Here is a 23,081-nt window from a genome sequence, read left to right on the forward strand (position 1 = left end):
AATGGAAAAAAAAAGTAATGTTAATAGAAATAAATCCAAACTGTATAAGTAGGCCTGGATTAACAAAACACACAGACAGAGCCCTGAATAAACCTTTTTGGAAGGCTTTTTTGGCAATATCTATCAATATTTTAAATGTGCATAGTCAGTCACAATGGATCAATTATTTGACCCAGTAATTCTAAGAATTTATCCATTATGTTTCCTTCAACAAGTATGCAAAGATAAACACACCATAAAATTCACCACAGTAGGGTAACAATGAAAAACTGGAAATAACTCAAATACCCTGTAAAAGGTCATTGCTTTAATTAATTATGGTATATCCATACAGTAGAATAAAACTCAGCTATTAAGAAATATAGATCTAGACTTCCAGCCAAATGGACTAACAGGGACTAGATTTACTCTTCCACTTGAAATGACTAAAATACTGGGCTAAATATAAGAAAAAATGGCTTTTAAAACATTGGGTATCAGGCCATGAAGAACAGCATCCAAGAAATAGAAAATATGGGGTGAGCCCTGCTATTGCCCCAGTTTACTGCCTAGAGATTTTCTGGGCCACAGTGCAGCAACAGGGAACTGAGGTGGAGCCCATCAACCTCCCTAAATTGATTAGACAGATTGAGAGTCCAGGGAGGACAAGGCAGAGTTCACAGGACAGAGTACAAGAGAGCAGAAAGGTACACAAAGAAAAAGTTCATATAAATGGAATTATGTATTTGTCTTTTTGACTTATTTCAAGATCAAGACATAATAAATAGAAACACATAACATGTTCATGGATTGGAAGACTTAATATTGTTAAGTAAGATGCCAATAGCCCCCAAAGCAAGCTATAGATCTTCAGTGTATTCCTATCAAAATCCCCATGACTTTGGTGCAGAAATAGAAAAACCTATCCTAAAATTTAAATGAAATCTCAAGAGACCCCAGTTGCCAAAACAATCTCAAAAAAGGAAAAAGAAACTGGAGGACTCACACTTCCTGATTTCAAAACTTACTACAGAGCTATAGTAATCAAAGCGGTGTAGTACTGGCATAAAGACAGACATACAGAACAATGGAATAGAATAAAGAACCCAGAAATAAACCTTTGAATATATGGTCAAATGATTTTTGACAAGAGTACCAAGACAATTCAATGGAGAAAGAACAGTCTTTTTAACAAATGCTGCTGGGAAATTGGATATCCATATGCTAAAAAAAAATGAATTTGGACCCTAACCTAACACCATATGCAAAACTAACTCAAAATGGATCAAAGACCTCAATGTAAGACAAAACTATAAAATCTCTTAGAAAAAAAACATAACACAAAGCTTCACAGCACTGGATTTGGCAATGATTTCTTGGATATATACCAAAGGCACAGGCAACAAAGAAAAAATAGACAAACTGGACTTCATGAAAACTTTTAAAATCTGTGCATCAAAAGATTAATATTAACAGAGTAAAAAGGCAACCTACAGAATGGGAAAAAATATTGGAAAATCATGTATCTGATAAGGGATTAACATCCAGAAAACCCCTAAAACTTAACAACAATAACAAAAAACACCAAATAACTGGATCTTAAAGGGAAAAAGATGTGCACATTTTTCCAAAGAAGATATACAAATGGCCAATAAGCACATAAAACTTGCTCAATATCACTAATAATTAGGTAAATGCAAATGAAAACTATAATAGTATAATACCTCATACCTCTTAGGATGGATATTTATTTTTAAAAAAAGAAAATAACAAGTGTTGCTGAGGATATGAAGAAATTGTAAACTTGTGCACTGTTGGTGGAAATTTAAATGGTGCAGCCACTGTGGAAAACAGTATGGTGTTTCCTCAAAAAGTTAAAAACAGAATTGTCATATGATCCAGCCAATTTCACTTCTGGGTATATATTCAAAAGAAATCAAGATCTCAAAGAGATATTTGTACATGCATGTTCATAGCAGCATTATTCACCATAGAGAAAACGTGGAAGTAACTGAAGTGTCCATCAATGGATGAATGGATAAACAAAACACTGCATAATGACCAAGTGGGATTCATCCCAGGGATGCAAGGATGGTACAACATTCGAAAATCCATCAACATCATCCACCACATCAACAAAAAGAAGGACAAAAACCACATGATGATCTCCATAGATGCTGAAAAAGCATTCGACAAAATTCAACATCCATTCATGATAAAAACTCTCAACAAAATGGGCATAGAGGGCAAGTACCTCAACATAATAAAGGCCATATATGATAAACCCACAGCCAACATTATACTGAACAGCGAGAGGCTGAAAGCTTTTCCTCTGAGATCAGGAACAAGACAGGAATGCCCACTCTCCCCACTGTTATTCAATGTGGTACTGGAGGTCCTAGCCATGGCAATCAGACAAAACAAAGAAATACAAGGAATCCGGATTGGTAAAGAAGTCAAACTGTCACTATTTGCAGATGACATGATATTGTACATAAAAAACCCTAAAGACTCCACTGCAAAACTACTACAACTAATATCGGAATTCAGCAAAGTTGCAGGATACAAAATTAACACACAGAAATCTGTAGCTTTCCTATACACTAACAATGAACTAATAGAAAGAGAAATCAGGAAAACAATTCCATTCACAATAGTATCAAAAAGAATAAAATACCTAGGAATAAACCTAACTAAGGAAGTGAAAGACCTATACCCTGAAAACTACAAGACATTCTTAAGAGAAATTAAAGAGGACACTAGCAAATGGAAACTCATCCCATGCTCCTGGCTAGGAAGAATTAATATCGTCAAAATGGCCATCCTGCCCAAAGCAATATACAGATTTGATGCGATCCCTATCAAATTACCAACAGCATTCTTCAATGAACTGGAACAAATAGTTCAAAAATTCATATGGAACCGTCAAAGACCCCGAATAGCCAACACAATCCTGAGAAAGAAGAATAAAGTGGGGGGAATCTCGCTCCCCAACTTCAAGCTCTACTACAAAGCCAGAGTAGTCAAGACAATTTGGTACTGGCACAGGAACAGACCCACAGACCAGTGGAACAGAATAGAGACTCCAGACATTAACCCAAACATATATGGCCAATTAATATTTGATAAAGGAGCCATGGACATACAATGGGGAAATGACAGTCTCTTCAACAGATGGTGCTGGCAAAACTGGACAGCTACATGTAGGAGAATGAAACTGGACCATTGTCTAATCCCATACACAAAAGTAAACTCCAAATGGATCAAAGGCCTGAATGTAAGTCATGAAACCATAAAACTCTTAGAAAAAAACATAGGCAAAAATCTCATGGACATAAACATGAGTGACTTCTTCATGAACATATCTCCCCGGCAAGGGAAACAAAGGCAAAAATGAAAAAGTGGGACTATATCAAGCTAAAAAGCTTCTCTACAGCAAAGGACACCATCAATAGAACAAAAAGGTATCCTACAGTATGGGAGAACATATTCATAAATGACAGATCCGATAAAGGATTGACATCCAAAATATATAAAGAGCTCACACACCTCAACAAACAAAAAGCAAATAATCCAATTAAAAAATGGGCAGAGGAGCTGAATAGACAGTTCTCTAAAGAAGAAATTCAGATGGCCAACAGGCACATGAAAAGATGCTCCACATCGCTAGTCATCAGAGAAATGCAAATTAAAACCACAATGAGTTATCACCTCACACCAGTAAGGATCACCATCATTGAAAAGACAAACAACAACAAATGTTGGCGAGGTTGTGGAGAAAGGGGAACCCTCCTACACTGCTGGTGGGAATGTAAACTAGTTCAACCATTGTGGAAAGCAGTATGGAGGTTCCTCAGAATGCTCAAAATAGACATACCATTTGACCCAGGAATTCCACCCTAAGAATGCAGCACTCCAGTTTGAAAAAGATAGATGCACCCCTATGTTTATCGCTGCACTGTTTACAATAGCCAAGATATGGAAGCAACCTAAATGTCCATCAGTAGATGAATGGATAAAGAAGATGTGGTACATATACACAATGGAATATTACACATCCATAAGAAAAAAACAGATCCTACCATTCGCAACAACATGGATGGAGCTAGAGGGTATTATGCTCATTGAAATAAGCCAAGTGGAGAAGGACAAGTACCAAATGATTTCACTCATATGTGGCGTATAAGAACAAAGGAAAACTGAAGGAACAAAACAGCAGCAGAATACAGAACCCAAGAATGGACTAACAGTTACCAAAGGGAAAGGGACTGGGGACGATGGGTGGGAAGGGAGGGATAAGGGCGGGGAAAAAGAAAGAGGGCATTACGATTAGCATGTATAGTGCGTGGGGGACATGGGGAGGGCTGCGCAACACAGAGAAGACAAGTAGTGATTTTACAGCATCTTACTACGCAGATGGACAGTGACTGTGGGGGGTGCTTGGTGAAGGGGGGAACCTAGTAAACATAATGTTCTTTCTGTAATTGTAGATTAATGATACCAAAATTAAAAAAAAATGAAAACAAAATGCTGCATATACATACAATGGAATATTATTTAGCCTTAAAAAGGAAAGAAATTCTGATATATACTACAATATAGGTGAACCTTGAAGACATTTTGCTAGATGAGGAACTTACTATAGTCAAAATCATACAGACAGACAGTAGAATGCCTAGTTGCCAGAAGCTAAGGGGAAGGGGAAATGGGGAGTTATTGTTTAATGGGTAGAGAGTTTCAGTTTTACAAGATGAAAAAGTTATGGAATTGGATGGTGAGGATGGTTGCACATTATGTTATTAAATAGTTTTAAATAATTTAATAATTTAATACTACTGAATACTATATAATACTATTAAATAATTTAGTACTCCTGAGCAGTATGCTTAAAAATAGTTACAATAGTAAATTTAATGCTACACATATTTGGCCACAACATAAAAAAAAATTGTTAAAAAAATTGAGGGATGCAGCTTTTCTCTAGTGCATTGGTAGTGGAAAAGAGACAAGGAATTGACACGAGAAGAGGAGACATTTACTGAGCCACTACTAGGCCCTGTGCCTACATGATTTCATTCTGTCTTCCTAATAACCTGTGGGATAATGACAATGAACATCTACTTTTACTAACACATCCAAGTAGTATTCTAAGAACTTTATATATTCATTACTTAATTTCATAACAAGCCTATGAGGTAGGGACCCTAACCCACATTTTACAGATTCTGAGGGCATTGATACTCAGGGACACAGTCACTTGCCCATTATCACCCAGTTAGTAAGAGATGGACCCTGGCTTCAAACACAAGCAGTTGGCTCCTGGGCCTATGCTCTTAACCATAACACTACTGTGACAGATATGAACAAATCAGGCCCACAGGCTTCAAGTATTAGTCAAAGTCAACCAGCTAATCAGTGGAAATCAAACCAGGCTCTGTCTACCTCCAAGTTCTCATTTTTGCATCTCTGTCCCTGAGAGAACCTGAAACCAAGGGGAAGGGCTAAAAAGAGAAGTGGGCAGTAGCCTAACCTGGCAGAGCCACGTGGACCAGGTTTCCACAGCTGGCAGAAGGAGGGATCAAACCAGACATCCTGCCAGGCCTTCCTAGCTGCACACTTCTAAGAGTCTGTGGGCTGGGACCAGGCGCCCCTGCTGTGCTCCAGCTGCCAGATTACCTTTGAGGTGGCTCTTTAGAGATCCATCGTCTATCAGCTCCAGATGCTGCCAGACCCACCTGTGGTAGAAAGGCGAGTTCCCAAGATCTATCAGCCGCAGGACTTCGCAGCTACCCTGGACACATCAAGGGACACAAACAAAAGGGTTAATCTGCAAGGCTTCAGGCAGGCCAGGCTTTGAAGATAAACTCTGTATTGGTTCTTGTCTCGCTTTGTTTTTCTTGCTTAATGCAAGTGATTTCAGGTTCTTTTTTTTTTTTAATGAAAATTTTACCTATTCATCATAAAAAGATTCAAGTAGCTAAAGACGCATGAGGACTCAATATAATGTCAGCACCAGGGGAAAAAAATCACCATAGATGTTACTGGGACAATTGGTAAAATTGACTATGGACTGTGGATTATGTATTTTATCAGTGTTAAATTCCCAATTTTGATAATTATTCTGCAGTTTTCTGATCTTAGAAAATAACCACTTACGTATATAAGGGTGAGTGAGTATAATGAAGGATATTTAACTCTTAAATGATTCAGGCAGGAAAACTATAAACATTTATTTATAGTTATGTATATTAAAGCAAATGTGGGAAAATGTTACAATTGGTGAATCTGGATTAAGGTTATATAGGAGTTCTTTGTACTGTTTTTGCAACTTTTCTATAAATTTTAAATCTTTCCAAAATTAAAAGTTTAAAAAATATTCAAACTAAATAGAAAAATTAGAGAAAGTTAAAACTATATGAATCCTAACACCTCGCAATAACAAATCATAACATCTTGGTGAATATTATTTCAATTTTTTTTCTGTAAGCTTATAAGATGTATGGATATAATTTTTTAATTTTTCATAAATGAGTCCATATATATGAAACAGATTCTTATAATCTTTTTAAAAACTCAGCAATATATCAAGGACATTATTTCATGCCAAACAATGCAGTTCTACATTACTGTTTTTACTAATTGTACATTATTCTCTGTATGCTGCTGTAGTTTATATAAATTAAAAATATTCAGTTGAGCAAATGAAATCAGACACAAAGAGCACATATTCTATGATTCTATTTACATAAATTCAAGAACAGGCAGAAAAATCTATGGTTACATAATCCAAAAAGTGATTACCTTTGTGGGGGATTTTGTCTAGGAAAGGGCACAAGGGAGGCTTCTGAGGTGCTGGAAATGATTTGGGTGATGCTTACACAGGTATATATATATGCATCAAAATTCATTAAGCTGTAAAGTTTAATGATCAGTTCTTTATTGTGTATATGCTACACCTCAAGAAAATATTTTAGAAGATTAATATTTAGTTATCTCTAAATTGTCAGTACAATATATGGCTGATTTTGCTCAGAGACAGCAAAATCTCCAGTTAAAAAAACTCATCACCTTTCTAAACTCTCCTAAAGTGGGAGTGACAGTGACCCAGTTCTGGCTAATGAGATTGAAGTGGAAGATTGATGGATATAACTTCCAGGAAAGCTATGGTTGTCCTTCCTGCTACTCTCTACCTGAAATTCAGATGTGATGGCTGGAGGTGGAATAGTTAAATTGTGACCATTAGGATGAAAGCCATAAACTGTGGATGATGAGAGAAGAAGCTAGAAGGGACCAAGGTTCTTGAAGACTTTCTAGAACCGTGGTTCTAGCCCTAGATTGCTTAATTCTAGACTCTACTGCATGAAAAAAAATAATTACTGTTTATTAAGCCACTGAAGTTGGGTTTCTGTGACCTGCAGAAGGTAGTAACTTTGATAATTTTGTACATACATCTTAATAACTAGAGTGGTCATTAAAGCAGTTAACAAATCCTTGAGTTCTCCTCCAAGGCACATGGCAGTAGTATACTTTTCTACCTTTTAAATTAGGCATGCCCTTCTTACTTGCTTTGGCCAATTTCCTTAGCAAAGTGACTTGTGATATTCAGAAACTTTAAAAGCCAGGGCTTCATTTTCAATATTCCCTTTCCCTATCCTATTGATCATGGGTCAAGACAGTCTCCAGTGTCCAGGGTTCTTAGTAACTATAAGGAACAACGCCCAGGAACAACGCCCTCTGCTGACTTGCTATGACCAAGTGGTAGATAAAGGAATAAATCTTAGTTAATTCATTGACATGAGGATTGCTGATAATCTAGTTTATCCTAGTATAATACCCATGTTTGATTTTCTCTTTGGGATTAATTCCTAACTATATGTATGTTCTAAATTTTCATACACATTGCCAAACTGCCCTCCAGTAATGTTAAACCCAGTTGATACTCTCTCCAACAATGCATAACAGAGCCTGCTATAATACATCTTTGTATTATATCGACAACTGGGTTTTTACAATCCTTTTAATCTTCCCTAATCTGATAAGCAATAAATTTATGTCTTTAAAATTTTATTTTTCACACCTATTTAGAATTTTACCTTTTAAAAATAGGAATTCTAAGAGACATACAAAAGGTTAAAGATTCAAGATTACTGTTGAAGAGGAAGAAAAGGAAGAGATAAAACATGCAATAAGCCCTTATTATATGCCAGGCATTGTGCTTAGTGCTTTATTCAACATTCATTTAACAAACATCAGGAACTGCAGGTGTTAGAGAAACACACAGAACAGTTTTCCTCCTGGAAAAATCTCTCGAGACTTTAATCCCATCTGTATCTGTGGAGAAAACAATTTCACCAAGTATCCCCAAATGATAAACTGTCCAAAACGAGTTGAGTGTGGGCATTAATTATGTTTGCCGCCCTAGCAGGAAATCATATTCTCCAACTTTCCCAGGACACAAGGACACTCAGCCACCCCCTGCTGATTTTGCCCTCTAGTGGCAAATGAGTAAACTACAGGAGTCAGGAAAGCCAGGTCTCAGCAGATGAACACACAAGGAAGGAGCTGGCCAGGTAAGAAATAAAAATGAGAGAAAAAAGCTGTGCCTTTAGAGGGGGCAGGTGCTTCAACTCTAACCAGAGGTGGCTGCACCACAATACAGCCTTGTGTTGCTTGATCTGAATATTCAAAAGAAGCCAGGATCAGAAATTTTATCTGCAATCTTCACATTAATGACTAAGACAGCTTTTAGTAAAACACTGTAAAGGACAAACCAAACTCATCTGCTGGCAGGGGGCCCCTTAACTGCTGTCACTTTTTGACATCTGTATTATTTTTCTCAGAATGAAGTTCAAGCACCCCTGATCTAGAATCACCTTCTAAGCCTATTCAAATGCAGGTTACCAGTTAATGAATTAGAATCTCTGGTGTGAGGCAAAAATCTGCTTTTATAAGATGCATCCTAGGTGTTATCTGTTTACCATAAGTTGAAAACTCTTCCCTTAAACCAGGGGTTCTCCTACTTGAGTGCATTGAAACCACCTGGAAGCCTTATTAAAACAGAATACCGCACCCCTGCTCCCAGAGTTTTGGGTTTAATAGCTCCTGGGTGAGCCTGAGAATTTATGTCTTATTGATTCCCAGGTGCTGCCAGTCCAGCTGGTCCAGCGACGACCTTTCAAGATTCTCTTGGAGTAGATGAATGCAAGTGGATAAGTATGTGCTAAACTTAACTCCCATCCTTACAGACTTTACATGGTAAATAGCCTCATTTTACAGATGAAAAAATGGAAGCTAAAATAGATTTAGAACTTTCTCCTGGTCAGAATGTAATCATCATGCTGGTCCCAAATTTATATCCCTCACCACTAATCCCTCTGATATTTCCTGGCTATAAAGTAGCAACAGAGCTTAGAGTTAAATTTGGTGACACATGACATTCTTGGTTTTGGGGGTGATCATTCCAAAATTTTAGGGAAGAGGAAGCAGATGTCAAAGGAGGAGAAGTGTGGATAAAATAAGAGTTCCTGTGGCCAGGATTCTCACCTGGCCCTGGTTGACTAGTTCACTGCACACCTGTGGGCAATACATGGCTGTTGCGTCTATAAAAAGAGCTCCACCCAGTGCTCTGGGTACAACACGGTGGCAGGGCTGCAAGGCTGTAGGAGAGCAGAGGCTGGAGTGGTGGCAGCGCGGAAGACAGAGGCCCAGAGGACGGCTGTGTGGGAATGACTGTACAGACAGAGGCGCCCAGAGGCAGAGACCGACTTGCTGCATGTAGACCAGCTCTGAGTGAATGGTATTTTAGTGACTGACCTGCCACCTGGAAATAAAGTTAGGTATAATCCTTTCACCCAAGAACGTTTTACTGTCATTTTCTTTGGTCACATTGAATCCATAGCGAATTTGCCTGGGGCTGAAACCCACTGGCAAGACTAGAAGGAATTACAAATTATCTGGGTTGGCCTTCAGGGCCCTCAACTGTCAGTTCCTCTTCCAAGCTCTCTCCCACCTCTCCACACACGACCATCAGGATCCTCCAGACTTACCAAGCTATCCCCCTTGTGGAGCAAGTGAAAGTTACTATGGCCAGGATTCTGACCTGGCCCTGGTCAGCTTGCTCACTTCACATGTATGGGCAATATGTTGTTATTGATTCTATATAAAGAGCTCCACCCACTGCTCTGGGCTGCTGCAGGGCTGCAGGAGAGCAGAGACTGGAATGGTGGCAGCACCGAGGACAGAGACCGAGACAGCTGCAGGGCCAGAGAGGCCCAGAGCAAGAGACCTGCTTGCTGCCTGCAGACTTGCTCTGAGTGGACAGGATTCTAGTGACTGAACTGCCACCATGGGAATAAAGTTGGGTACAAACCCTTTCACTCCAAGAACACTCCATTGTAATTTTTCAGTCTCATTGAATCTATAGTGAACTGAGCCGGGGCTGAAACACATTGGCAAGACACCCCTCAACTGGCAAGGACCTCATCCTCATCCCCACCCTCCTCTGGGTCAGATCCTGTGAATCCAATCCCCTTCAGTGTGTAGATGCTGGAAACCAACCACTACATTTCCCAAGCTTCCTTGCAGTGAAGGCTCGGTTTTGGAGCTGCAAGGCATCTACTCTGTCAGTGGAGGCAGTGGCTGGACTCTCATTTGGAGTCATTTTCAATCTGGGGTCTTTTCCTTCAGGCCTTCCCCTCACCAGTAAATCTCTTAGCCATTTAGCATCCTGCAAAAATCCCTTTCTGCTTACATTAGCTAGGCTTCACTCTGTTCTCTGGGGCTGAGCCCAGAATTACATTAGCTGGTGATGCCAGTTAAGTGTAACAACCAGCTCTCCAGGGAAATGTATGCATGTCTATAAATTTTACTGTTATAAAGGGAGTGTTACACACAATTTATAAATAACAATAAAGTATGCCATACTTTTATTTGGAAATTCCATATAGCCAATCGATTCTCACAGAATGCTTTTGTTGACTTTGGCTGAACTATCATATCCATGGCCAATCTATAGTCACAATTCAACCACGATTTGACAAATGAAGGTGTATCCCAATTCAATCTTTTCCCAATAAATTTAATATTATTAAATCTGATTTGTAATCTATTGGCAAACTATTTCTCCCCCTAGTATAAAATATATTCATTAAATGGAAACCCCTTTTAGCTTTAGCATTACAACTTGGTAGTTGGCATTGACAACTTTGCCCTCAGAATCTAGTGCAGGCATAATTTAAATATGTATCTGTATGTAAATAAACATGTATATGAGCTCAGGGAGGGGGTACCCCTTGGCCCTCTTTCTATCAGCTATGTATCTTAAAGATTACAGCAACCCTGAGAGAAGGAAGCCAAAGTGTGTTATCTGCCTTTCATAGCTGGACATGGAAGCTCAGAAAAAGAAATGTTACAAAACAGGGCCCAGACCTGTCTGTCTGGTCACAGGAAATTATATTTGGCCCATTCTTCTCGGCTTCACCCCCCGATGCCAGACCTCTCACCTTGCAGACAAACATGATGAAGGATGATTCTACAAAGTCTTTTGAAATCAGCTGCCCATATGAGAACTTCTCCATCTTCCCCAGTCTTACCAGCTTCCAGAGCTTCTCATCAGACCATGGTTGAAACAGATCCATCTCCCTGTGAGGAAAAGCCTATTAGAATTCATGCCCTCCTACTTGGAAGGTATGCAGCTCTTAGCAATTTCCAGGAAGGGAACATGTTCTGTACTTGCAAATGCCTGAGGTGGAAGATCTCACACACCCTCCACCGTCAGTCTCCTATTACTTATTGCCTTTGCTCCCTCTGCCCTCTTCTCAGGGCCCTCCCCTCCCACTGCTCCCCCCTGCAGCTGCTCACTTACACCTGGGGCAGCACTGTGCTTCTCCCACTTTGGCTCCTTACTCCAAGAGCCTCTCCCCAGCTCCACCACCCCCTAACTTAGTCTTCACCGAGCTAGTTCAAGGAATGTCCTCAAGAGCTCTTCACTTCAACTCACTGGCTATTCTGTCCCCCTGCCCAGTAGTGCTGGCCCTGCCTTTGGTTTGGGCAGCTCATTCCAACTTGTCTCCTCCTGCCTATTGGCTTCAAATACTCAACCCTGGACCACAGGGTGGGAGAATTCTGTACTCCCCTTTTTGTGCCTGTTTCTTCTATGGGGTTGAAGGCCCACCCTGCAGTGGCCACCCCTTCCCCTGACCTCATACACCACCAGTCATGAGCTTGCCCTCCCCATCTGTGGCCCCACAAGGAAGCTAACAGTCATTTTTTATTTTCTCAACTCCAACAGATTATGAGTTCAGAACTTGGGTGACTCAGGCCTCAACAGGCACACTGAGTGCCATCTGGGGCACAAAAGGGGAAGAGGATCAGTGTCATGTCCAGAGGAAAAGGGTAGGGAAACGAGAAAGAACGCAGGACCACCGCAGGAGACCCTACTGGGCCAAGCACTGGGCCACACACTTTCCATAATCACATCGTTCGATCCTTACAATGACTTTGGGAAAGGGAGGAATCATTATCTGCATTTTACAGAGCAGGAGACTAAATCCCAGAGAGAACTGAAGTGACCTATCTAGGGTTATATGACTGACAAGCCTAAAAACTGACAATGGAACTCAGCCCTATTTTTCCATTGTATGAAAAAATAAACTGCTTCAGGACTGAATTCCCCAACACACGTTAGCTATTATTACTCTCATACAAAGAAGCAGTTTGCTAGACAGAGAAGCTGGGTGGGAGGTGGGTATGGAAAAGCATTTCAAACAGACCGAATAGCACACAGTGTTTCCTACCAGACTTCGAACAAAGTCAGGCACCTAGTATATACACAGGGGGAAGACACAATGGAGTTACCTAAAAAATTCAAACCGGTGCTGAGTATCCTTCTCAAGTTCCTTGTCCAGGTTATTAGCAAGGAAATCCTCTCTGTCGACGACCAAGAACTCAGCTTCCTCCATGCAGACCACAGTGGCACTTCTCACTGAAGAAGTCAGAAGGCCCATTTCCTGTTGGATGGACAGGGGCAAAGGTAAGTGAGAAGCCACCTCTGGGTTTCTGCTCACAGCTTTGCACACCTCTTTTCTGCCTCCATCTCCCCGCAGAAATCTCTCCTTCCCAGGCTGCAGGCTCCCTGGCCCACCCTGTGCTCCTGCTCACTCCCCACTCCTGTAGGCCCACTCCCCTGCCTCTTAATATGCTGCCTGTGGAACAGGATCCAGAGAGAGAAAGCTGGAGACCTTGCTGAGGAACCACTGCATCTCTAAGGGGTGATACAGGGAATGTACAACTTCAACATCACAGATGAAACAGTCGGCCTTGGACATCACCTGGTCCAACCCAATTGTCATCGACAGGTAAGGGCACTGGGATTCATGACTTGCACAGAGGAGAAGGCAGGACTGGGATTGGCCAAGAGGCTCTAGCAGGACTCCCGTTACACCATGGAACCCACCCCAGGAAGGCAGACTCTTCCCCTGTGCTTACCCCAAAACAGTGGCCCTTGTGCAGCAGCTTTGGGTGGGGGTCCAGGAAGGCACTGCTGTCATCCTCGTCCTCAGTCACTGCCACCGTACCCAGGTAGATGAAATAAAAGCTGCTGCCCTTCTGTCCCTTCTTGACAATCACACGCCTGCGACCAAACCTAGGAAAAGACCGTGGCCGGTTGATCTGGTTGCAACACAGAGCCTGGTCCCTGCTCTGAGGTAATCTGGACTGGTTGTGCTCTTCGCTCTGAAGTACAAAAGCACAAACGGGGACAAGAAGGGACCTCAGAACAGCCCAGCCACAGCCCCATCCAGCTTGACCTCTTCACTAACATTTACCTAATCATCCACCTCCACTGGACTGAAACTTCCTGAGAGCAGAGCCTTTCTTAGTCTGCTTGGGCATACAGTAAATGCTCAATGAACAGGATTTACTGAATTAAGGAATGAATGAATGCTGAGAGCAATGGATGCATAACTAAACGATAAAGAGCACTGGTTTTAGAGTCAAACCAGGATCCAAATCCTGCCCCTAGCTGTATACCACTAGGCAACTCATATCTCCTCTCTGAGCCTCAGTTTCTCTTGTCTGTAAAATGCAGATGAGCACGCCTAGAAAGAGACATATAAACAGTCTTATTATGATCCCCAATAGCTCACTATCCAACAGGGAACTGTTAGGATACAGGTGTGTTCAGGTCCAGAGCAAACTGCGAGTTAGTTCTTAAGCTCAGAGGAGGAAAGCTTCTGCATTTCAAATGCAAGTTCAAATATGACTTCAATATTCATTCATTTCCTTCCTTCACTCAGTAAGTTAAACAAATACCAATTGTCTATTGGGCACAATGATAAAGGACACAGATTTTGTCCTTGAAATGAAAATCAAGTATAGGAATTAAATAAGGTTTAAAAATGCTTTAAGAGACGTAAGCACAGGCTACTTCAGAAGCACAGAGAAAGGGCATTTAACTCAGCATGGGAAGGCCCAGAGAAGGCTCTAGGATGAGGTCTGGAGTCAGCCAGGTGCAGAGATGGAAGAGTGTCCCAGGCAGAGGGACTACTATGTCCAAAGGCACAGAGGTGGCAGGAATGCCACATTCAAGGGAGTAACAGTAAGCTCTATTAGAGAGGAAAATGGGGGATGAAGAGGTGGTCAGGGGAGCAGTGTGAAAGAAATTTGGCCAGGTCAAATCATAAAAGACCTAAAAAGCTGGGCTAACTGTAGAACCTACCCAGAAGGCAATGGGGAGCATAAAAGTCTGCCTGTCGTCTCCACCAAGTCACCACTTCTGTCTCCACTGACAAGTCATTGGCCTTTGTAGAAGTGCCTCATTGGCAGGGTGAAATGTTTTTCAAACTACTGCCATTTCCCTCAACTCCAAGCTCAGCAGGTCCTCCTCTTCCTCCTTCCCCACCTCACTGACAACTTCCATTTCTTCCTGATTCACCAGATCCACCAGCAGTGGGGAGCCAACCCTCTGCTCAGGGCAAATGACCTTCCTTTGTTCCATCAATATATCTACACTGCTCACCCTACCTGGAACAGCTTTCTTTCTTCACCTGCTCAAATTTTTTCAGTAGCTCAAGGTTCAGTTCAGATTCTGCTTCCTCCAGGAAGCCCTCCCTGACCCAGCCCACAGCAACATCTCCTCTTCTGAGCTCCCAGAGCACTTTCTGGCCTCATTCACGCCTGCGGGTAGGGATCAGAGGACAGATGCTCTGAGGACAGCATTAGGCAACAGCCGTTAGTCTCAGAATCCCTTCAGCCTGTGGGCTTGTTCGGGTACAAACCAGAGGCTTTGTCAACACAAGAAAGAGGAGATGGCCCAGATGGCAGTGACTAGACGGGAGAAGACAGGCATATTCAGCCAGGAAATGAGACTTTGTGGATGAAAGAGCATGGCCAGCGTCCTTCAAGGGTAGACTCTAGAGGTGGAGCCAGCAACCCCCTCAGAGACCATCTAACTCAACCTACATTTCTGGGGTGAGGAAAACGAGCCCAAGGTTTGCTGAAGGGCACACAGAGAGTCACACTTAAGTAAGCACTGGAACTCAGATCTCCAGTAGCAGAAATCTGTTCCTTTAGCTACCAAACATTTGGTCACCTTTTTACACTAACTGCTCCCTTATTTACTTTGTGGGAAAACAACTTTTCTTACTCTCAGACAACCAGAACATCACACTGATGATTCCAGCAAAGCCAATTTGGTTCAGAAAGAACTAAGCCCAAGGCTCTAACTCGAAGGACTGGGAAGAAGTACTCTTTCACAATGGACTGCAACTGGAAAGATGGGAATTCAGAGGTGTGTTTGAAGCAGACATCTCACTATGAGAGGAAAGCCTCGCTGAGAAGGCGGCATATGTGAATGAAGTACCAAGAGATGGAAAGAGACAGACAGATAGATGCTAAGCCCTGGTGACATGGAGTTCCTGAATCTAGCTGAGCCTGAAGCTAGAGAATGATTCCAGGACTCCTCAGACACAAGAGCCACCAACTTCAGTTAGAAGTTAATGAGAATACAGATAAACACTTTTCTCATCCAAGTTCACAGACCATTGCCCTGGTTCCTATCTGTATGCAGTATAATCGCCTGTTAGGACTTTTTAGGGCTTGGATTCGCATCTCAATTCTGCTGCCTATTATCTGGGTGACATAGGATGAGTCGATTTTCCCCTCTGAGCCTCAGTTCCCTCATTTGAAAAATGAGAGAATTGGTCCAGATCCTCATCAGATTCAGGGGCTCCATTATCCTGGGTAGACTCCTAATAAATGAATGGGATAAACTGCTAGAACTGTTAAGAATGAGCACTAAGGGAACTGACACATGGCCATTCACAGTTGGCAATCCATAGAGGGAACCAGCAGACCTGCCACAGCCTTCTCAGCCAGCCTCTTCCTGGCCAATCCAGACCCAGCCCCAGGGCCAAGGAGTGTGACCCTCACTAACCGTTCAAAGCGCATGATTTTGGCCAGGAGCAGCTGCAGGGGCTCTGAGTAATTGCGGTAGCTGTCCAGAGCCTGCAACAGGTTACAGAGGGCATGGATCTCTTCCTCTGTCCTCCAGGAAGGCTTCTTCTGTGTGATCTGAATGGCCCTTGGAGGTAAGTGACCCTGGGGAGAGAGGGTCAGAGTGACACAGAGGACCCAGCAGTTTCTCCCAGGGGCGAGCAGGCAACTCCCTACACTCCAGCTTTCATGCTTTTCCACTCCCCATACAGCAGTGGTGGACATGTAATGAGTGCTTACTGTGTACCCAGCATTAGCCTACACATCTTATACACATCGTCCCACTGCGTCTTCCTTTCCCCAGCCCAAGAAGCAAGGCACTATTATTATTCCCATTTGACAGATGTAGACACTCAGGCAGGACTATAACCTAGATCTGCTACATGCCAAGGCCTGTAACCCCAACTACTGACCATGCTGCCTGTGCCAGTCACTGACATACAAACCCCAGTCAATGTGGGCCCCTCATATGCAGAGGGGAGACCTCCCTTGCCTCAGCCTATACTTTGGCATGCTACACAAGAGATTAAGGTATGAAGAGAACCAACAGAGACTACTTGCTAACTCTCATGAACCAGGACTCCTGGACCAGTGGGCAGGCCAATTTACCCAATCACCCACTGCTCCCACATGCTAGGGAAATAGTACTGGAGTGGTTAACACCCCCCCCCCCCCCAACTGGCTGCCCATTGCACTTAGGATAAAGTCTTAACTCCATATCACAGCCTAGGGGCCCCACATGGTCTGATTCCCTACCCTCCTACCTCCATGCAACCTTAGTTTTCAGTCACAATCCCAGTGCTGTCCTGAGAGGCATGTTGTGTGTGTGTGTGTGTGTGTGTATAAGTTTGAGATATAACTCACATACCATGTAATTCATCTTTTAAAGTACACAATTCAATAATTTTTAGTGTATTCACAGAGTTGTACAAACATCATCATGATTGATTTTAGAACCATTTCATCACTCCAAAGAGAAACTAAAGAGAAACCTGGTACCCATTAGCAGTCACTCAAAGGACAGGTTTTTTAACTGGGTCTCCACTCTTCACCTCTGTGTTGTTGCCAGGATCAGACACAACTCATAGAAGAGGCTGAGAGGCTTGCCTATATGATGGATTTTTCCTTCATGCCTGACCCATCTCTAGAGTTCTATGGCTCTCAGAGAGGCCCCTAGTTTCTCCTGTCTAAAAGGCAAAACTTGGGTAACCGTCAATGTCCAGTGTCAGACAACAGCCAGTCTGGAAAGTTGAAAAATTAAGAATTTGAATAACTTAACTGCTTCATACACAATGGGGCATGAGCAATTACATCATGCCCAGGAGAGGTGGACAACAAGCCACACCTTCATGGGCCAGGGTGGCATGGACAGTCCTGGTACCAGTTACAAAGCTCTGTTCTCCCTCCTTTCCTAGGGAGAAAAACCAATATGGCTACTCCAGGCTAGAGTTAAGTCAGGTCTATACTGGTAAGAACTTCAGATCTTCCCTATAAATAGGTAAATCCCTTAAATTTTTAAATTTAATTTCAAATTTTAATTTAATACCAGGATTTGGTAAGGAGAAGCTAGGAAGATAACAATGATTATTGAAATTCAAAGAACAAGTTACACAGTCCAAAGCCTCACCCAAATATAGGGCACTCCCTGGTCAAACATCAGACTGGCCATCCAACACCCAGGCAGGGGACAGGTGTACAGAGTTTCTCAAAGAGTTTGGGGCAGAGCCAGATTCAGGCCCAGGCCAGGGCTTTCCCCACTACCCTGATTATTTCCTGTGTGGAGCTCTCATAGCCTCTGCTTTGCCTTCTGCTGTTGGCACAAGGGCCTAGTGCAGGAGCCCTCCCCTGCTGGTTCTGCTCAGCTATAAAGCAATAGGTTCAGGGGGCTACAGTCTTGAAATGCCAGGACTGGAAGGGATTACTGAGATGAGCTACTTCATAGATGAGAAAACTAAGTGGCTAGCTCAGGGTGACACACTGGGTTGGTAGCGGAACCTGCACTGATGAACGAACCCCGCTGTCCAGTGCCCAACCCAGTGCTTCCTCCAGGGCATGATGCAGAAAGAAAATTCCAAGCAGCAAGGTCAGAGCTATGCATACCTCCTCTGCAACGAAGTCCATGGTATCAAATGTGATTCGGCCTTGCGTTCTATCCTGAAAACCAAAGAAATGGGGGAGAGGAAGGAGAATCAGCAAGACTGCTCCTGGGATTCTGTATTTGAATACTCCTGTGTACCTGGACCACTGGGAGAGGCAAGAAGCCATAGAAACCTCCTGCCAGCCAACCCCCTCATGTCCACCTCTGCTCAAAAGCTCAAACCCAGCATGATACTTGAGAGCAGCATTGACAACAATGGCAGAGAGAGCTGGGGGTGGGGAGGGGCAGGAGGATAAAGAGAGGAAGAATGGAGAGAGAAAAGGAAGAGGGAAAGGAAGCAAACAAATGGGCAAGTATAGAGAAACAAAAGATGGGTCAAAGGAAGGAATAGCTGAAGCCAAGCTTTGTTATGTACCTCTAACAAGCCACGCATGGCACATCTTCCTGATCTTACTCTATTTCAACATCAGGACAAAGGAGGCATTATTAAGCCTCACTTGGAACTTGAGGGGTTAAGGAACTTGCCCAAGATCCTAGTCTAGAGTCTAGAAGGAGATGTTAAGAGATCTTAGAAGTGAACTAATCCACCCTGTCTTTAACAGATGCAGAGAGGATGTACAGAAAGGGTACAGAAAGAGTCAGGGAGAGAGGGAAATATCTGTAGGGGGAAAAGAAAGGGACAAACAAGGTCCTGCCACCATACCACCTTCCTGGGCCACACTCATTTATCTCTCTAGGCATACCTCATGTCCTTCCCCAGAGCCCACTCAGATCCCTGTCCTCTCCTCCAATTTATAGTTTGTGTATTGTGTGCTTCTCAGGAAGGCCAATGAAGGAAAGCAGTGGTGCTCAGAAAGATCCAGATTCACATACTCTGATGAAAACTGGTGTGTGGCTCTCCATCCAACCCTACACCCCAGCCCCCCAGCTCTCTGCCTGGCAGCCATCTGACCCATACAGGCTGCCTCTAGAGGCTTTTGTTCTGCTCAAGGCCACCCTGACTGGGCAATATCATTAGGCCTAGCCTCATATGCCCCAGATGACAAGCTTCACTCTGGTCTTCAGCTTCCAGCTGCCTGCACACCAACCCCAGTCTGGTAACAGAAGAGTCCTGGTCTCCAGGGGCCACTGCTTCTTTATCACGTGACACCATGAGTCAAAATATCCTTCCTGAGAGTTAACCCTAGGTTATAACTCTACTCCATCCCTTCCCATCTCATGGCCCAACCAAGGGCAGAATCTGCTGCAGGCATGTTTGGTTTGGCCAGCATAGTGTCTTTCAAACATATGAATTTGAATGTCTTTAGATGTGGCATGCCCTTCCTTTCCTTGGGCCCTCAGGCAGACCCTACTCCTTGCTGTATCTTAAACTCAGCCATACACACAGTTAAATTACCTGCGGATCCCTTAGAAACCAATCTAAGACCAATTTCCTTTCCTCCACCATCACCCTCATTCCCCTCGACTTCAGAAACTACTTAGGGAAATTTCTTGGAGTGAATCACTGGATGAAGGGGGAGGGGGAGGCAGAGGTTGGATCTAGTCACTCTTGGTATAATAGGAAAATGGGCAGAGATTGTCCAGTATTGGCTGGGGAAACTTTGGAGCCCTGAACAGCAATGAAGACACCTTTGGGGATCTAGAATAAGTTATTAGATGGTGATCAACTTTTCTGAGCCAAAAGGGGTTTGTGATCTACCGTTGGAATAAAATATTTGAAATTGGCATCTTCTAGAAAATCTAGAAAGCATGGTCATCAGAGTAGGCAGGACCCTGCAAATATTCCTTTTCTGCTTAAGTTTTTTGGGGGACACGAAATAAGGTAGAGATGATGAAAGTGCCTGTTGTGACTCCTGGATTTGTCTGTTTTGATCACCATTGGAATGGAAATGGCTTTTTCCCCACTCCTAATGTTCCTTTTCACATGGAGGGAATTTACTAGTAGAACACTACCAGCTTCTCTCCTTCCACACTGAGGAGTGACTTATACTCCTTGATGAATTTGGAAGGAAAAATTGGGCATGATCATCTCTTCTCCTTCCCTCTGGGCCCACCTTCTGCTCTGCCCTTCTCTGCTGTGAGTTTAGGGCAGGAAGGCCTGCTACTGCAGTGGACACCTGCCTTGGTCTGCCACTGCCTGCAACTGGGTGTGTAAAGCTGTCTAATTCTGGGCTTCAGTATTAGGTAACCCTCTTGTCTGATGACACAAGTCACCTCCAGTATATTCTCATCATTAATAAAAGTGGCATTTGGGTCTCCCATCTGCTTAATCTTTGGTCTTCTCGGTTCAGAACTTGGACTGGGAAGTGGGGTGCTATTTATTGGACCCCCTTGAGTCCTCATAATCTTGCTAAGCCCTGCTGCTTACATCCCAGATGGAGAAGATAGGGTGCCTTCTGTGAGCAGTCTCAATGATCTGATATTCCCGGAATCCCCTAAGGCCTTGGCGGAACATTTTACACACTCGGATCATCACAATGATATCCATGGTGAGCTTGTACAGTCCCTGTGGAAAGAAAGCAAACAAGTGGAAACTCTGTTTTCAACAGTCAATAGCAAGCTGGGTGGAGCTGAACAAGGTGATATGTAATAGGACTAAATGCAGTGGTATGCTGGAATAGTGGTTACATTTTCAGAAAGTTTGCATTTTCAAGCCTGTTAAAATCATGATGGTAGCTTGAAATTGCCATGGTGGGAGTGTTTGTGCCATGGAAACTGGCAGCTACTACAAATGGGGGCACCTCCCTCCCAGGAGCCAGTTATTAACTGGCACAGTTCTAGTTAAAAGTCAAGTCCTTCACTTCAGTTCGGAAAGTAATGTGCCCAAATAATTGCAGGCAGTGAGGGGTGATGCAGAGAGCCTGAATTTTGGACTCAGATGGATCTGAGGGAAGAATGGTCAGAGAGGTCAACATTGCTGGCTTTGAAAAGAGAGGAAGGGGGCTGTGAGCCAAGCAATATGGGTCGTCTCTAGAAGCTAGACAAGCCAAGGAAATGGATTCTTCTCAGGACCTCAAGAAAGAAATGCAGTCCTGCTGATGCCCTGGTTTTAGCCCACAGAGACCCTTGCCAGATTTCTCCCCTCCCTAAGATTAATAAATCTGTTTTGTTTTGAACCACTAAATTGTAGCAATATGTTACAGCAGCACTAGAAAACTAACAGAACACCTAATCCAAGATGGGCCATCCAATCTTTTCCCTGGGAATTTGGAATTAGACCTGAGAGCAAATCAGCCTCTCCCAGGACTCCTGACACTCACCAGTTCCTTCTTCAGGACCTGCCAAGACTGTTCATGGTTCTTGATTTGGGAAATGGCACAACTTGCCCCTTTGTCTTTCAAGGGTAGGACCGCAAATCTTTTCCCAATCATCCAGTTATATTAAAAATGAATAGTTTCCTTCAGAGGCAAGGTAAGAGAGCTTCTCTCGACTTCTCATAGCCTACACAACAGCTGCTGGAAGCATGGTTCTGAGAAAAACTCATCCTCGGAATCTCCTTATGTCACAATGGATGATTCTAGATGGAAGGGTCTCTGCTCACAAGCAGTTCATAATATGGTGGGGATGGAAAGTACTTTCACAGCTATAAGAGAAAGTCTTCCTATAAAAAAAGCTATAAAGATACATGAAGAAAGGGCAGGACCAGTTCAGAGAGCACGAGATGTAGCTGAAATGTGAGATGCACAGGAGATGTGGTAGGAAGTGAGGATGGGCTGGCAGAGGTCATGAACAGGCCACCCATGGGCCAAACTGAGCTTGCAGACTGCTTTATTTTACCCACATGGTATTTTGGTAGAAATGTTGTTAAAACTTAATTGGCTTATCTTTAGATGGGGAATGGACTCTCCAACTCACTAAAGTCCTGACCTCACAGAATTCTGTTACCTGCCAGCCATCTTACCTATTTGCAACGTCCAGTACTGAATCTATATGGCCTCTACTAGGTCTAAAATACTTTAACTATCATCAATAGTTACAAAATGGTGGTCCACAGGCCATATCTAGCCTGTTGGCATGTTTTGACAAATTAGTTAACACAAATATTTTTATGGGTAATTTTCTAGGAAAACAATTCACCACAGTGATCCCAATAGAAGCCATCTAAATGGACTAGTTTTCAAAGAAGAAATACAGGAAGTCATAAAAGAGCTCTCTCACCACTTCCACTCCAATGTTAGCTTGCCTAAGGAGGAAAAATCTGATTCACACATTTAAAAAATGTTTTTGAGAGGGACATATTAATGAACATGTCACTCGTGAAAAACTGGGGCTCCAACATGCAGGGACCTTAGCAAGACTGCATAGTACATGCCTCAGAGCTGACCCATTGGTTGAAAGCTGCTCTTGGAAGCATTCACTTGCCAACATTTCTGGACTGAGCAATCCAGTGGCCAGAGAAAGCCCCCAGCAAAGGTACTTGGGAGTAGGAAGCCATCATGTTGGCCTGTGCAGAAATGACAAGTACGAAGAAGATACAGAAGGTTAATGCCAATAGAGAATGCCTGGAGCTGAT

At 42.9% G+C, this 23,081-nt stretch overlaps 1 protein-coding gene across 1 annotated transcript in view; it reads right to left on the reverse strand.

The window, feature by feature from the left end:
• The window catches only part of CNBD2 (cyclic nucleotide binding domain containing 2), a 64,479-nt gene extending 42,010 nt beyond the window's left edge, over window positions 1-22,469 (reverse strand). Inside the window, exons 1-8 of the mRNA XM_037012695.2 lie at window positions 21,829-22,469; window positions 20,937-21,074; window positions 18,571-18,624; window positions 16,412-16,575; window positions 13,465-13,621; window positions 12,835-12,986; window positions 11,481-11,619; window positions 5,656-5,770 (exon numbers count right to left, since the gene is read on the reverse strand). Of these exons, the coding sequence (XP_036868590.2) occupies window positions 5,656-5,770; window positions 11,481-11,619; window positions 12,835-12,986; window positions 13,465-13,621; window positions 16,412-16,575; window positions 18,571-18,624; window positions 20,937-21,074; window positions 21,829-21,939 (1,030 nt within the window). The 5' untranslated portion in view covers window positions 21,940-22,469. The remainder of the gene's footprint in view (window positions 1-5,655; window positions 5,771-11,480; window positions 11,620-12,834; window positions 12,987-13,464; window positions 13,622-16,411; window positions 16,576-18,570; window positions 18,625-20,936; window positions 21,075-21,828) is intronic.
• Window positions 22,470-23,081: the final 612 nt, after the last annotated feature.

The sequence above is a fragment of the Manis javanica genome, chromosome 5 (genome assembly GCF_040802235.1).
Source record: "Manis javanica isolate MJ-LG chromosome 5, MJ_LKY, whole genome shotgun sequence".
NCBI classification, from domain to species: domain Eukaryota; kingdom Metazoa; phylum Chordata; class Mammalia; order Pholidota; family Manidae; genus Manis; species Manis javanica.